The sequence below is a fragment of the Pseudochaenichthys georgianus genome, chromosome 24, assembly GCF_902827115.2.
Source record: "Pseudochaenichthys georgianus chromosome 24, fPseGeo1.2, whole genome shotgun sequence".
Lineage (NCBI taxonomy): Eukaryota > Metazoa > Chordata > Actinopteri > Perciformes > Channichthyidae > Pseudochaenichthys > Pseudochaenichthys georgianus.
This window is the reverse complement of record NC_047526.1, coordinates 22,561,276-22,578,479: the sequence shown is the minus strand read 5'-3', so window position 1 is coordinate 22,578,479 and position 17,204 is coordinate 22,561,276. Positions and strand designations below refer to the sequence as shown.

At 41.2% G+C, this 17,204-nt stretch overlaps 1 protein-coding gene across 1 annotated transcript; it reads right to left on the bottom strand.

Moving 5' to 3' along the window:
• Nucleotides 1-341: 341 nt before the first annotated feature.
• On the bottom strand, nt 342-12,954 carry cmtr1 (cap methyltransferase 1). Its single transcript, XM_034076357.2, has 24 exons — nt 12,567-12,954; nt 11,435-11,533; nt 11,106-11,260; nt 10,755-10,913; nt 10,474-10,566; nt 9,218-9,289; nt 8,784-8,878; nt 8,433-8,505; nt 8,155-8,353; nt 7,586-7,704; nt 7,307-7,403; nt 6,939-7,071; nt 6,246-6,425; nt 6,102-6,158; nt 5,949-6,006; nt 5,739-5,807; nt 5,337-5,468; nt 4,765-4,890; nt 4,374-4,465; nt 4,192-4,260; nt 3,634-3,681; nt 3,433-3,545; nt 1,812-1,920; nt 342-1,731 (listed from the first exon to the last, which is right to left on the bottom strand). The coding sequence occupies exons 2-24, from the start codon at nt 11,529-11,531 to the stop codon at nt 1,596-1,598; spliced, it is 2,481 nt and encodes an 826-aa protein (XP_033932248.1). The 5' UTR covers nt 11,532-11,533; nt 12,567-12,954; the 3' UTR covers nt 342-1,595.
• Nucleotides 12,955-17,204: the final 4,250 nt, after the last annotated feature.

Sequence of the window (17,204 nt, the reverse complement as noted above, 5' to 3'; positions counted from 1 at the left end):
TGTTTGGGCATGTCCTCTGGTAGGTACAACTTAAAACACTTTCAAGTATGGAAACGCATCATGAAGGGGTTACTGTTCATCATTAGACGACATGGCCAGCGCTTAGACAATTATTGCACATTTGTTTACTTTAAAAACTGAAGTAAACTACAAACTGGGTCCAACATTATTATGTAATGTCGTGGACATTTATCAAAATGTAGTTATAATCTTTTTTCTTGTTGTGCTCACTGATTGTATTGCTGTGTCTGTGTTAAATATAATGAAGTTGGCAACAAAGGACTCAAAGCGGCTTTATCCAGGCACAGGCGTATAAATGAAATGTAACCAGGCAGTTCAAAGTTATTTTTGGGAAGAGCATCTTCACCCATTTATTTACTACATAGTTATTTACATCATGGGGATTCATAGCTAACTTTACAAGAACAAAAATAAGTCATTTGCAGTATTTAAGAAGAACACAGTCCAGGCGATATGAGGCACAATAACAAAGAGGAGTCAGAGTAAAAGCCTAAAACCAACAGGACCCCTTCCAACTGTTTAACAAACACACCCAAACAAACAGGGGACAGACCACGTATGAACGGGAAATGCTACATCTATAACTCTTACGAACTTGAACAAAATAGTGAAAATAAGTCGGAAAATGATTGCTGTATTTGGGCTTAAGCTACAGTTTTGAATGAGTGATTACAAGGGGCCTGTTGGTGTGAGATATAGTCTCCATGGAGATGAGAGGTTGAGCAGTTGTAGAACAAGGCAAGCGCGACAGATATGGATGCATAGTTTAACAGCAGTAACTCTATCAAGCATTTTTCAAAATAGCAGGTGCATCTCTCTTGTCAAAGCTAATGTGATACACACACCCCCACCAACACACACACACACACACACACACACACACACACACACACACACACACACACACACACACACACACACACACACACACACACACACACACACACACACACACACACACACACACACACACACACACACACACACACACACACACACACACACACACACATCCATACATTTTGTGTGTGTAAGTGTAAAAAACTTGATCTACAGGGAAATGCGATCTAATGGAGGGATCCTTGCAGCAGCTTTTTGTCTCCATTGTGTCCTATGAAGGGAGACCTATTCGATACTATCCATAGAGCCAAGGACAGTGGAAAAAGGCAAAAAGACAGAGTGGTTTGTCAAATGTTCGTTGCTTACACACGGTCCAAAAGTCACTGCTGGAAATTGCAGCAAACAGTTCCTCCCCTGAGCCCCAGAACTCCAGTTACAACCTGTTAATCATTTCCATACGCTGCGTAATATATAGTTACAAGCGGGCCCTAACAATGGTTATAAAACAACTTACTGATTGATATTGACTTGGACAACAAAAACAGGGATTTATAAAAACTAAAAGTTTATGATAGCTCTCATCGATGCATTGGTGGATTTATTAAATTGGTAGTATTTTATGAATACCTCTTTAACTGTCGAAATAAAATCAATCAAGACTCTATATTCTCCGCATGGTAGTGCGTTCTCTGTGTAGTTTGCAGCCAGTGAAGCCCCAGGGCTCTGTAAGCGTTTCAGGGCTGGTGGTTCTGGTGGACGAAGGACAGAACATCATTTTTGGACAGTTTCTCGGGGTCCATCCGTGTCTGAGATTCGTGGACTATGACCCCGTCCACCCAGGCCCAGAAGTACCGCTCAGCGTGGCAAACACTGAAGGTGAAGACAAAGGAAGGAAACTGTTAAATCACATAAAGATGTTGCTATCTCAATGTGGAGAAGACGCTACAAACCTGAAGGGAGCAGCAGCGTTGGCTGGCATTTCATAGGTGGAGTCCTTGGTGGTTTTGTTGAAGAAGAACTTCATTTTGGAGTTTTTGCTGTATGCCATGGTCCAGGGCTCTGATGGAAGGAGGCGAAGAGACACACATCTTTTTGAACATTTCTGAATTGAAATGTGAAAGGTCCCCTATTATACTGTTTTCATCAACATGTTATAGGTCTCAGATATATACAAACATGTCTCTGAAGTGTTTGGCTCCAAATACCAAACAGATAATGGCAGCATTACCCATAATCCCCTCTGTTTCAGCCCTGTTTCAAAAGTGCTGATTCTCTGTCTGTTACTTTAGATGAAAATAAGGAGCCACTCCCCACGCCCCTGAGAGATATTTGGTTAACAATAACACAATGGTGCTCGAGGAGGAGATTCAGGTGATAAGGGGGGGGGGGGGGGGGGGTTACCTCGGTTGGTGATTGGCTATTGGTTACACAAGACAAAACATCGTTATGACATCATGAAGTGGCCAAAATCTGATCAGCTCATTTTCAGACAGGTTTTTATATAAATGAGTCAGGACAAAAAGTGAGAGAATCCTTTTTCCTGAAACTTTCAGAATGTCTTTACACAGAGGGGACACATGTTGATGTAGAAGAGACATGAAGAAGAGGGGACACATGTTGATGTAGAAGAGACATGAAGAAGAGGGGACACATGTTGATGGAGAAGAGACATGAAGAAGAGGGGACACATGTTGATGGAGAAGAGACATGAAGAAGAGGGGACACATGTTGATGGAGAAGAGACATGAAGAAGAGGGGACACATGTTGATGTAGAAGAGACATGAAGAAGAGGGGACACATGTTGATGGAGAAGAGACATGAAGAAGAGGGGACACATGTTGATGGAGAAGAGACATGAAGAAGAGGGGACACATGTTGATGTAGAAGAGACATGAAGAAGAGGGGACACATGTTGATGGAGAAGAGACATGAAGAAGAGGGGACACATGTTGATGGAGAAGAGACATGAAGAAGAGGGGACACATGTTGATGTAGAAGAGACATGAAGAAGAGGGGACACATGTTGATGGAGAAGAGACATGAAGAAGAGGGGACACATGTTGATGTAGAAGAGACATGAAGAAGAGGGGACACATGTTGATGGAGAAGAGACATGAAGAAGAGGGGACACATGTTGATGAAGAAGAGACATGAAGAAGAGGGGACACATGTTGATGGAGAAGAGACATGAAGAAGAGGGGACACATGTTGATGGAGAAGAGACATGAAGAAGAGGGGACACATGTTGATGGAGAAGAGACATGAAGAAGAGGGGACACATGTTGATGGAGAAGAGACATGAAGAAGAGGGGACACATGTTGATGGAGAAGAGACATGAAGAAGAGGGGACACATGTTGATGTAGAAGAGACATGAAGAAGAGGGGACACATGTTGATGGAGAAGAGACATGAAGAAGAGGGGACACATGTTGATGTAGAAGAGACATGAAGAAGAGGGGACACATGTTGATGGAGAAGAGACATGAAGAAGAGGGGACACATGTTGATGAAGAAGAGACATGAAGAAGAGGATTTTGAATAATAGGTGACCTTTAAGTGCCACTCATACCATTGACAGTCTTCACGACGTAAAGGCCGGTGGGAAGGAAGTGTCGGTCGTCTCTTCCCGTGTAGGACAGACGTGGGATTCCTCCTGAACTCTTTGTCACCTTCATCTCTAGTCTGTATGAAGAAAAGATAGTTAGAGGAATGTGAAACTTGGCCTGATGTTATAAAGCTTAAATTCTCCATTACCGACATCCTGCCATACCTGACAAAGATTTTCTCCATTTCCTCCAGCCTGTAGACCTCCTTCACTCTGTTTGAGAAAATACAGAAGTACCAATAAAGACATGTAAGATATAAAAGTACTCTCAAACTAATCGACTCATTAAAACCCGAGCACTGGACCCATATCACATTTAGTTTGAGCTGCATATTGGACCATGTCCGGCATCATAAAGTAGTAGCTATGTCACAATCTCAGCACGTGGGAGTGTATTGTTTTAGTGTCGAATAGACTTGCTGACCATGTTGGCTTTACGTGATCAGAAAATGTCACAGGGGGATTAAAGTCTAAATCTACTTGTAAGCTTTGTGTTTACATTTCCATGACATTTGAAATGTTTTATGCGTGAAGCTTGAAGCTATAAAAGTGAGTTTTCTTCATGCCGTCCACACTTTTGGTGCTTTAGTGAGAATAAGATTACTTATTGTAAGTCGCTTTGGATAAAAGCGTCAGCTAAATGCAAGGTAATGTAATGTAAAAAGATCCCTTCAAAAGACGACAAAGCACATTTGAAATAGTTAAATTCATTAAGATGATGACCTGATAGGGTTCATGTCTGGTCGGCTGGGTTTGGCCACTGCTTTGACAAACTTCTCAGCCATCTGGATCCTGGATACACAATGTACATTATTTAGTCAAATACAAAAACTGGTGTGAAAGGGAATTGTAATGCAATCGTAGGTCCATTTAGTTATGAAGATGTTTGTGTGTATCATTCCTACCGTTGGTTGAAGTGCCGATCTCTCACATCAGTGCCATTCAGTATCAGAGCATCCATCACATGAACTGCGTTGATTCTCCGCTGGGCTTTGCCCTAAGGACCAAAGAAACTGTATTGAAACTTTTATATCTTTACAAATACAAGCAGCAAAATGCTTGCTGAGGTGTTTTTCTAACAATATGCAACTGTTCTTTTTTTCACGGGGGAAAAACACTGAAAACTCCGACAAATACAACTGAACTCAACAACCTGAAGCATGTTTTTGGAGTAAACAATTAGGAATGCAGGACACAACAGAAGTGCATAGCATCTCATGAGAATTGTTGTTATTTCAGAAAGAAATCAAGAGATTACGAGACTGGCTCCTATATTTCATCTGTTCTTCGTCTCACCTCGCCCTTTAGTTCTTGGACGATCTCCACACTCAGAAGTGTATCTCTTGGCAGTTCCAGCTTGAAACTCTCCAGTTTCCTCCAGCGCACCGGCAGCTTCCCCTCCCATATGTATATCTGAGACTTCTACACAAGCCAAGGGGAAACAGGGAGAGCAGATAAAGAGATCAAACCAGGTTCATCTACAGGCTACCATGCTTTAAGAACATATTCAATCCTCTTTGCTCACTAGTAGCCCTCTGAATAAACTAATACAAACATTGGGGGTGAATAGATTAGCCTTTCAGCGCTGCATTTGAATCTTTCCCAAAATCAAAGCAAAGCCAAGTGGAAGTTGAGAGGACAGATACAGAAATGGGATGAGGTTTAAGGACAGCATTTGATGATACTGGCCTGGATGTTGAAATAGAGCACATCACACATATAGGCTGCTATCTGATATCAAATATGTCATTCTTGAAAAATACTTAAATTACATTTCTATATTCTTCAATATTATTAAATCTACCTAATAATAGAGGATTGAGCAGGTTGTGTGGAAAATACATAACTACAGTGCAACATTGACTCACCCCTAGCGAAAGAAGGAAGATCTGCTCTCCACCTCCCACAATGCACCTGTGGTCAAGGATATGACGCAACTTCTCGAGTGAAGTGGAGGTGAGAGGTGTGAGCTTTGTCTGGAATGACTCCACATCTGAGTTCTGAGGAGATATGGAGACACATTTTAAACCAGCTCATTTATTGGAGTTTTACTCATTTGTGAACAGATCAGAAAAGAATATATTTGTTTTGAAATCGGATTTTGAACCAGATAAATACTTTTTAGGATTCACCAAAGTGCAAAAAGCTGCTTCATTTTTTTATTTGACATGTATTATTAATTAGGAAGTAGAATCCTCTGACAGCCCACATTTATCAGCGTCACCTTTTCTCCCAGTAGGGTTTCTTTAATCCCAGATTCATTCACTGACCTTTATCAGCTCGTAGAACTTTGACTTTGGGTCTGAGGAAGTAGGGGTGACTCTGGCCTTGTCTGGGACCTGGGGATGGGAGTACAATGTATTTAGGAGTAGAATTACATCGAACAAAACGGCATTATTCAACCAAACCTATTGCTTCTATTGGATTGGTTTTATTCCGACTTCAATCTAGTAAATATATAACACAGTTTCTCCACTCACCCCCCACAGTTTCAGGCACTCCTTCCGAATCTCTGCCTGCCTCGCCTCAGAAAGAGTCCTAGAGGAACACACGTCACATAATCAGTAAAAGAAAAAAGACTTTAATGTCATACAGATGAATGCACACAGACAAGATCAAGACAGCTCACTCACTGGTCTACAACGAAGGCGTGGATCTTAGCCAGGGCCTTGATCTGGACCACACAGAGGCTGCAGTGAGAGTAAACACATTTCTGTCAGTCATTGATTCTGAAATAAAAAGGTTAACAGGCCTTTGTGAATACTGTGTGTCTGTACCTCTCGTTGGAGTTGACCATGAACTGGTAGAAGTCTGTGTCTTCCTTGATGAGGCTCAGAGGAACCACCTCCGTGACGTCCGTGTCTGTGTTCTTCAGCTGGTTCAGTTTCAGGTTGACTCTGAACATGTATTCTCTGATGGCGTCTGCGCCGGGCTTCAGACCACGGCACACTACGTACCTGCAGGGCGAGAGAAGCACCAGTTTAACAGATGCAAGACCTTTCTGTGAAAAACTCTCTCTTGTAAGAATGAATGAAACATTTGATCCATAGCGCAGTGTTCCATTTCAGTTGGGTTGAGACTTGCTGAATATTACTTGACCTTTAAAGTTGACATTTTTTATTTCATTATGGTCTTTATGGTAACTTGTATTGGCCTGCACAGCCACGTTTTGTGTAAGGCTGAGGCTAAGTGATCCAGTAAAAAAGTGATATGAGGGAAAGTCCATGTTAGGATCACATGATGTTTTGAAGACGAACAGTCGATATGCTTCTTAATGCCTTTATGTAGTCATGTAGTTTACAACAACAACGTTTTGTACGTATGTATGATTTATATCAGAGGACATGCAGATTATATAAGTTAAGAAAATGTGTTTAAAATACAATAATTACCCTGTCAATAAACATACACAAGCCACAAACTCCACATAGATGTTCTAGCACATGGTGCACATTCACACACAGCCGCACCTCTCAGAGTTGGCCGGCCTGCTGGTGATGGGTTTGAAGAGAGAGATCCTGTCGAAGGAGAGGTAGAGCAGGTAGATCAAACCCACACTGAAGGGAGTGAAGAGGTCAAAGGTCTTGCAGACAAAGTGACCACCTGGAGAAGCAAAAGGAAACTGGTTTATTCTAATCCTTAGCGTAAACAAACAGTGTGCAGTGGTGAGTATAACATCATGAATAGGATGAAGGTACGTGTAACAAGACTGCACAGAAATGTTTTCATTAGTTTCCCAGAGTTTTAGGGACAAAGGTTAGGAGCTACAGCCAAAGTCTAAAATGTCACGATGGACAGGAAAGCTGACTGATTCATTTATGCACATGGATACACACACCTGTCCTGAGTGTCGAGATGGCAGTGAGGAACTGACAGAGCAGCAGCTGTTTGCTCAGGATCTCCTGGATGTTTTCCTGGCCTTCCACAGAGAAACCCTGCCAGAAACAGTCAGTTAGGAAACCAAAAGTGATCCAATCAGTAAAGGAAACCCCAGAGAGCAGGACTTTGTAACCTTATCTTCTGCTTGATATGTAAATCTAAGATACTTTGCTGCAGAGCTGTAGCTACAAATAAACCCCGCAGTACAAACTAAAATAGACATGTGAATTAGTCTCACCCCATCTGCCATGAGGAAGTGCATGCCTCTTCTCTCTGTGCTCTCCAGGACGAAATTTCGGAAGGCGGTGATGTTTTCTGGCCGAGTGATGTCTCCGTCCCCATCCACCCCTCCCTCACCTGCGACACATAAAGGTCAAGAGTCTGAATCATTCATCACCTGAGACGTGACTGTTTTCTCTCCTCCTCTCTGAACGTGATTATGCTGTATTTATTTCAACAAGGACCATGCATACAAATACATCAACGAACACAACATTGCTTAATCTCTATCACACAAACGATTATAAAACATGATTTAAGTACAGGTCAATCAAATAATACAGTTCAAATATCATATTACAATACAGTTCAAATGGAAAAACTCAGATGACAGTGTAATTAATGTAGGCATGACTGGTTGCTTAATATCAACTTGTTTGCACCATAAGAGAATGAGTTAGTGTTTTGGTGGCCGTAAATGAAAATGCAGATTGTGCAAAGGCAGTGCGCCTCAGAGGGACGGCGATATCTGCATTTAGAACAGATCTTGAGTTTCTGCAGCTCTGCTCATGTGATGTGTGTGCGTACCGTAGTAAGGCTCAAACAGCTCACTTGGAGCCGCAAAGAAATCTTCCAGTTTGAAGTCACAGGGTCCTTTCAGCGTCATGCCAAACCCCTTGGCGTGCCAGCGCCTCCTCCACAGTATGTACTCTGAGAAGCCTCCAGGCCCCGCACAGACGTCACCGAAGTACAGAAGCTCGCCCTCGCGGTCCTTCGTCAGAGGTTTCTGCATAATGAGAGAGGTTTGTTTAACCGACTGTTTATAAAGGTCTCTGCAAACACATATCTGCTGCTGACCAACTCACCCCTTGTGAATCCTTAGGGTTGGTAAACATTTGGTCGAAGCAATGGTCGATGTTGGACATTTTCATAGCGGCTCTGAATAGAGAGAGACACAGAAACAACTTGTCATTGTCGTTAGTAAAAGCTGGAAACTATTAGTCCGATTTTATTTCCTGATATTATGTACAGATGATATATACAAATGTTAATTAAGCGTACACACAGCCACATTCTTGACATTGCCATTGTTCAAAAACAGCTGTTAGTAATTCATAATTTGAGTTTTTTCAATATGTAAGCAGAGCAAATGACTTACACAAAATGACCCACGTTAATAACATGACAACTCTGCTGATAACCGCCTACGTACTGACCTGTTGAGGAAGACACCTCCTCTGATCGTCTCGTAAGGGTTAGAGCGTGTCCGTGCTCTCCTCATCTCCTCGCCCTCCAGGTTGTCGAATATTGTCTGAACAACAAACAAACACCGTAGTTAAACAACTCAGGTATATTATAGTATTATGATTTAGATGTATCAAGTATATGTGGACATTCACAGAGCTTTACACAAAGAAGAGTCCATTGATAAACTCATTCACCATAGTACCATATTGAAAAAGGGATTCCAGTAGTTTATCAGAAGAGGAAACAGACAAGACACTTAAATGCAGTAGTGAACTCTTTTGATTGCCTAGACATACACACTAAGATGTTCATCATAGTGTTTCATATGTAGGTTCCTGTATAGACAGTTCGATGTTTGTTAATAACATTTGAAAAAGCATAACAATTTGAAGTTAAAGCTCACCTTGCACCTTAGGAGAGTGTGCAGAAGATCTTCAGTGCAAAACTCTGTTTCATCCTCAATCTTAAGTTTTCTCTGTAAGCAGGAAAAAAGAAGACTAAGAACAAAACGTACACATTTGAGGCAAAAGAGGCCGCTTGATGTTACAGGGCTTTCAGCACCACACCAATTCCATACTTGCAGACCGCCCCTTCAGGTGCTTTGCTTTTAAAAATAGAAATAAAGCCAATTCAATTCAATTCATTTAACTTTAAAGATCAAAGGCCTCCTCAGATATTGAGTGTTATCAACAAATATATCTTCTTGTAAAATATCCTGAGTTTTTGATAAAACCAGTGTTTTCCCAAGTTAATTAAAGGTGGGGTAGGTAGGTCATTTTGGAGAAACCAGCTCAAGTGCGCTAAAATTTGAAAATACACAACTGGAAAGAATCTGCCACTTCCTCACAGAGCCCCTCCTCCAACGCACACATGACCAATGAGGGCACGAGATAAGTGTGTGCACAGATGGAAGGCTGACAGGCAGGTAGGCCATCCAGTTATTTTAGCCGGGCCGGCTAAAATGATTGGTCGTGCTTTTTACAGTACTACGGCTTCCACAGATTTTTTTATGGATTTTTTGTCAAAGCACTTAAGATATTCATTGCTATCGGGATGTTAAGAGCATTCCATGGAATATAACAAAAAGTGTATCTCGAGCCGGTTTCTCAAACTTACCTACCCCACCTTTAACCGATAGGCACACTGCGGCATCCCTAGGGCCTGCGTGAACGTGAACATGAAATATATATATATATATATATGTAGTGTAATCCAGATCAAGGCAAGTTTATTTATATAGCACCTTTCAACACACGGCAATTCACACGGCAATTCAAAGTGCTTCACAAAAATGAAAGACATTAAGAGCATTAAGAAACATATTATAAAATGGCATTTAAAAACACTAATTTAAAAGCAAAGATAATAAAACATGAACAACTAAAGGTACATGAATGTACTACAGTGCAGTGTGAGATACATACATCTGAAATGTTTAGGTCTGACTCTCAATCATTGCTACATTTTTAGCAGAAATAGTTTTCTTTGACCTCAATTTATTTCTTTCTTTCTACTTTCTTTTTTAACTTGTCCTCTAGTTATTTCAAGTGTTTCATGCTAAACGAACCCCCCTTTTGAAAATTATAATCTGCATCCCAATATTACGAACATTCAATGGATCCTGGCTAGATCAAGTAAGTTTGAAGTGTTTCTATTTACCGGCCCCATTTTCATCCAGTCTCTCAGCTCAGTGGCATCTGGGTTCTCTGTAGTGCATTCTGGGAACCAGTCTACCTTTTGTACGGCCGTGGGCTGGAAAGAAAAGAGTCAAAAAGAGAGAGAAAACAATAAAACAATGGAGATACAGATCATGTCAACATGTCAGTATGTGTAGGAATTAAGGATTGGAAATGAAAAACACAGTTGATGGCTCAATAGTAGATCATTTCTCATAATTAAAAGAGAAACACGCAATATGGTTATTATTTACTTCTGTGTACCTCTGGTTCGTCGCGCCAGTCGACACTGAGCTCCCCCTGAAAGCCCTGCAGTGTGAGACCGAGACCCCTTCTCCCTCGCTGGGTAGAGGCCTCAATGATCTCTTTGCGTCCCTGGCCAAACTTTCCCAAACCTGAACCCTCACGGAAACCCATCTTGGCCTAAAGGTGTAAGAGGAAGCAGGGAAAAAGGGAATTATACAAAAACTGTGGAAAACTCTTCTTTGCACATAATCTAAAATAAACACTATCTGGGATCCAGAAATCTGCAGCACAGACTATGAAACTGTCAATATCTAGTATATTAGATAACTAGTAAGTAGTAGTAAGTAAGTGTGGTTTAGAATACATTACCATGAGTTTCTGTGACACACTGTTGTACATAGTGAAATCAGAGGAGGCATCATTTTGAGTGGGGTCATTGTCCGGGTCATCAGCTATTACAGAGGGCATGGAGAATCCTGGTCTCTGGTCCTCCTGGTCACTGAAGGAGTCATTTTGGCTCGAGTCTAGACAGAACAGAACCACAGACACACAGGGAAAAACATTCATTTAGAAACAGGAACAGGCAGCGACACGCAGGCAAATAAACAAACAAACAAGAAAGTCTAAAGTAATAATAATTTCTCGATAATCTTTTCACTTGTGGGAGGAATTGTTTGCAGGGGGAAATAATGTTTTACCTTGTCTGGATAGCTGCGACTCTTCATCTGAGCTGCTGTCATCGCATGGCCTCTTCGCCCCCTGCAGTGGTGCTGCTTCGACACGTCTCTTCATCATGGCTAAAAGAGAGTAGAGATAAAACAATTATGATGTATTATTGTATCTGATGGATGAGGTGTAACAGAACATAGATGATGTAGGAGAGGAACAAGGACTGAGACAGCAATACCAAACCCTGGATGAGGTCACTTTAAAAATAATCGGAAATAATAATCAGCAATGATGCATGTATGAGAAACAAGTATTGTGACCGAAAGTGCTGAAGCTTTATCATCAAATACATGGTAGTGATTAATGTTGAATATGTTGTAAATAAAAATTATATTTGCGGAGTACAGTTTTACAGCTAAACATTGTTCCAGATGTTGTGTTTTGGGACATCAGATGATGATGGAATTTTTTTTGTTTTAACCTTAGATAGCTCTTTGCAAAATAAACAAACCCCAACGTTAGAGAAAGAAAACATTTATTTGCGAATGTAATGGCTTTCTATTGCATAGTCAACAATGCAAATGCACTGTCTTGCCAATGTTTTTCTTCCACATGAATTCGTAAGATACAGTACACAAACAATATATGTATGAAGTAAAAACAGGAAAGTCCTTTTCAACAGTGACCACCACAACATTGGATCCACCAATTGTCCTGCTCTGAGCTTATTTTTGATCTGAACTAAGCAAATAAGAAAAAGTGCCCACTTGTTTTGTTGTTGCTTTTTTTCTGTGGCCGAAAAGGGGAATTGGAGGGAACACTTCCAAGCACTAAGAAAAGCATTAAAGCGTAAATGCTATGTGACTGTATTTATATCGTGATGCAAGACGTGATGTTATTAAAAGCAGCACTTCTACCAAAGCATGGTTATTATCAACAAGTCTTCCCTTAAACAATAACATAAACGGCTCGCTTGGTTATATTGGGACACCTTGCCCCAGCTAGCGTATTTTATGTATAAAAATTACATACACAAAAGACGTAAACTGTTATTCGTCAACATCACATATAACTCAAGCGACTTCTTGACCCTCCACCTGGCCAGAACTTGACAATAATGTCACAATCTTAAATACATTCCTTGGAAATATGAACAGTTACCTCTGTGGTTATGTTGTAGTTAGCAGCAGTCAGCTATAAACGTGTTGTATAGTCGGCCCATTCCACTTTCCAAGATATATTATGGCAGGAAAACACAGCTTAGGTTACAGACTATCTAGTTAGTGTCAGAGTGTTTTCGTGTTTTCTGTGAAACGAAACTGCGCAGCTGTAGCAGCTTTAGCTCTTAGCTAAATTAGCCAGCTAGTGTTTACCAGCTCAGAAGAAACACTTCACTCTTCTGTGTCGAAACAGCAGCGACACAACGTTAACTCCGCATGTGTTTCGAGCTCCCCACTTGGATTTTTATTTGCATGGAAACTTTTGTTAAACACTTTCCTTTTTAAGGTTTACATTAGCCCGCGTTCTGAAAGTAGAATTTTCAGGGGTCCTTCCTTTACTGAGACAAACAGTAATGGCGCGCGTGACGTAACGAGTGTCTATACAGATGCCTGTATGTTTTGGTTGTTCTTTTTATTTATTTATTATTATTTATTCATTTTCTATTCAATGTATAATAATGATCAATGTCCAAGGTGATACTATGCAGGGGCGGATCTACCGGGGTGGCAACTGCCACCCTAAAAAATAGCCTTGCCACCCCAGCGGCCACCTCAGTTCGTTGGTAGCTTTGTTTTGAAAGAAAAGTTGTGGCTCATCGGACATTTATGAGAGAAAATATCTAATGTCCGAGTGCAAGTGAATGCAACACGCGAGCGTCGAAATATGATTGGCGGCGATTTCATCTGAACAGGACGGCGCAAAACGAGAAGCATTTCGGACCATAGACTGTATAAAGATTCGGACCCAAGTAGATGGAAGGAATGAGGTATTATTTGTGGTCTACAATGACAGAGAAGAGACTGTCAAGTTTGGCTGTACTCAGCATTGAATCAAAACACACTAAAGCTTTGGATCTTTTGTGAGGCGTTTGTGAGGCGTTTTGCTGAACAACATGGTAATCGCCACATTCAGCAGTAATAATAGGCATGCCAACTTGCTCTGCTCACGGATGATCATAAACAATTTAAGATGATGACCTTGTATGTGTATATTGTTTTCCTTTGTGGGGGTCTGCCCCCAAAAAACGGTTTTAAGTCCAGAGAAAGTCAAATAAGAAGGTGTGTAAAACTACACTGCCCCAGGTGAATCATTTGCAGTGGCGAGTCGTCAGGGCCCTCTAGGACCACTGTGAGGGCCTAATATATTCTAAAAAATAATATTTGAAAATATGAAAAAAAAAAAATAATGTTTTTTTTTAAATATTATTTTTTATATTTTTTTGTTGTTACATTTTTCATTAGTTTTACCAAAATAACTTGATTTAATTGTATTTAAAATAATATTTCCAAAGAAATAAATCCTTCGAATCTGCCTGTTCAGTTTCTGTTGGAATGTGAAGGGTTAAATGCCGTCTCTGCGAGTATGTGAAGACCGGAGGGCTTGTTGGTCCCTCTGTAGATTCACAGAGGGCCCGCCATAGTAGGCTTGTTTGAGACACATTAGAGGCTTCTCAATACTCAAATTTCCCCTCCTCGACTCCCCTCCTCGATACTTAGACCCGCCCACAGGAGATGCGAGCGGAGGACCGAGGAGGGGAACCGAGGAGAGAGGAGGGGAAGCAGCAGACGTTTAAAGAAATGAGAACTCCTCTCCTCTGAGCAGTCATATTAAAGCGACGTCCGTTCATTATTACGTGGCAACAAGAATTGAATGATGAATAAACAGTGAGGGGTATGTATGAATACACTAGATATCAGCCTGTGAGCAGTATGAACAGTGTGTATGAATATGCTAAGATATATAAAGTATGAAAACGGTAAGCAGTATAGTATAAAATATATAGATATTAATTTCATGATGATAAACATTGTGGAACAATGATGAAAAATGGGAATAGATGTGGCGACGTAAAACGGACACAAAACAACAACAAACTTTTGCCAGCCAATTGGAGAGTTTCATCAGCAGCACGTGGTAAAAACCACCAATGAGCGCTCAGCTCGAGATACCAGCGAGCCGTTTCCCATCAAGCATTTCGCTTCCGCAGCTCGTGGAGAGCAACTGCGCCAACTCGCCTCGCTCTCAAGGCTGCGGGCGTCTTTGTCCCGCGAGATTTCAAAGTCTCATGTGCCTCGAGCACAGCCTCGAGCGAGCCTCCAGAGCAAGTCGGACAAAATGACTAACCATCATGCAACGCACTAGCAAGACGTTGATCGCAACTGCGCAGGTCTGCGTCGGTCTCGCTTGTCTCAAACAAGCCTAGTAACTCAATGAGAGAGTAATGTCAAATGACAGTACAATTGACCAATCATATCTTCCCTCTAAATGGGCGGGCTTTATTTTCGCGGACTTTATGACAAGTTCCGCCCGCTGTGAGGTCTATGCAAGTGGTCCAGTGACGCGTCCTAAAACCCGGAAGTAAGTTTCGCTCGGATTCCCTCGACAGAAAGCAGTGGGATTTCTCCATAGGGTTTTGGAAAATAGCTCGAAATAAGGTCTGTGGAAAACGAACCTGTTAGATAAATGCACGTTTTGTTCAGCCGGATAATATCCACATGTCTACCCTACTTTTATTATTTTCGAATCATAAATCTAATCGATAGATTTATAATTAGCATAAGTTCGTTCATGATGGCTCACTTCAGTGATAGTGAGGACATCGTTGCGAAATTATTAACCGAGTCATTTTCAAGATTGAGTTACAATGATAAATTGGAGTGGCAAAGGATCAGCTGCATGACCCCGCCATGAAGTGCTTCATCCAAAAGAACAGGAGGATGGACTTTGTGTTTCAGTGATTTGATCATCAAAGGTAGGCCTAAGTCATTTTCAATGCGGGCCGCCGTGCCGACTTAATTCATTTGTAATTGCTACTTGGCTGTGTGTGCCCTGTCATGATAGGTGTAGGTATAAATGATGTTATTTTGTGTGGTAGAGGGTCGCTGTCATTGATGCGTTTCACCCCGGATCGCTGTTTTGATATTCCGCTGAAGTATACGTTGAGACGTAATATCTCCTTTTTTTTCGAGGGAAGGGGGGGTCAGAGGGCCTAGGTATACAAGTCACGGCTCGCCACTGATCATTTGATATACAAATAATCCTTTTCGAAGTGAATTATTCAGACCCCAAGCCTGTTTTTCAGGTCTCCGGCTCGAAAATGACATTTCCAGAACAAATGACCATAACTACACTTCTAAAAGGGGAAAATTAATCATCTTTTTGCTAAAAGTAATGATAAACCTTTGAGTTGGATGTAGAAAAGTCAGAATCAATATAGATGTTTTTTATTTTAAAGAAAATTCAGATTGAACATAGTAAAAAACTGTAAATTATAGTGTCCGTCCAAAAATTCTTTTTTACTTATAGTGAAAACCAGAGTTGGGTGTAACGCGTTACTGTAATAATATTACTTTTGTCGGTAACGGAGTAGTGTAACGCGCTACTTTTATAATTCAGTAATCACACTACAGTTACTAACATTCCCCCGACACGCGTTACTTCGTTACTTACTAAAATCAGTCAAAATCAAACCTCAACAAACACCTGCAAAGAACACATGCTAAGGTGAAGCTAACGCACAGCTATTTGTTGTTTGTTTATATCACGTATTCTGTTCTTCTTCTCTGTTTTCCGGTTGTTGCCTGTTTGGAATGACGAATACACACTACCGCCGCCTGCTGTTAAGGAGAGTTATTGCCACTCACGCATGCGCAGTTCGTACGTGCTCGGCTTAAGTCTTTGCGGTGTCTGGTTCCAGTGAGTGCAACACATGGCCAACATGCAGGAGAACACGCCGACGCACAGCGTGAGCAGAGATAGACTGCGCAAAATATACAGATAGCAGGAGACAGAGGACAGCCACGGTCAGATAGGAAAACATTCAGGATCTGGATCAGTCTTATGCGACAATGGAAACTGAACTAAAGAGAACATTTGAAACTTTAGCAGTCTGCGTGATCTGCCTGCAGGGAGGGGCGGGCCGGCCCTGCAAGTAAAGTAACGAGTTACTTTATGTAGAGAGTAACGAAGCAGTGTAATATATTACTTTTTTTAAAGTAATATGTAATATGTAATATATTACTTTTTTTTAGTAACGACCCCATCTCTGGTGAAAACTACCCTTGGATGATGGTAAGGTAGACTAAAAGCTTTAGGAATCCAAAGTACAACATATAATAAGTACCCTGTATCAAGATTGATGCAAAACAAGTGACATTTGACCTTTTTAGAGAGGTTTAGCAAAATAAACTCCACCTCTGAGGTGATTTGGGTGGAAATGGGCGTTTTTACCGTTTCTCTGGAACCCATTGGTCGATGTTGGTGATTGACATCTCTTTTTGACCGTTAGAGCCAATCGAATCGAAGGAGAATTTCCCATACACACATGTTAACAAAAAAAGGTGGGGGCTTTGCGCATGCAGGTTTGCATCAGAGCAAACCTATCTCTTGCTCTGACATCTGGAAACGGAAAAGCAGGTTTATTGCTTATGGATTATCAGAAATAATTTCAAAGGGACACAGACACATTGGATTAACCCAGTGGTTCTCAAACGTTTTCTGTCTTGGAGAAAAAAATAAGTCGGGCCCCCCCAACACAAATAGTCAGGCTCAGTGGCGGCGCCAGATATTTATTTTGGT

Coding starts and splice junctions, on each gene's coding strand:
- cmtr1 (XM_034076357.2), bottom strand. CDS start 11,531: ATGATGAAGAGACGTGTCGAAGCAGCACCACTGCAGGGGGCGAAGAGG. Junction 11,261..11,434: donor GTCGCAGCTATCCAGACAAG/GTAAAACATTAT, acceptor TGTTCTGTCTAG/ACTCGAGCCAAAATGACTCC. Junction 8,506..8,783: donor GGAGGTGTCTTCCTCAACAG/GTCAGTACGTAG, acceptor CTCTCTATTCAG/AGCCGCTATGAAAATGTCCA.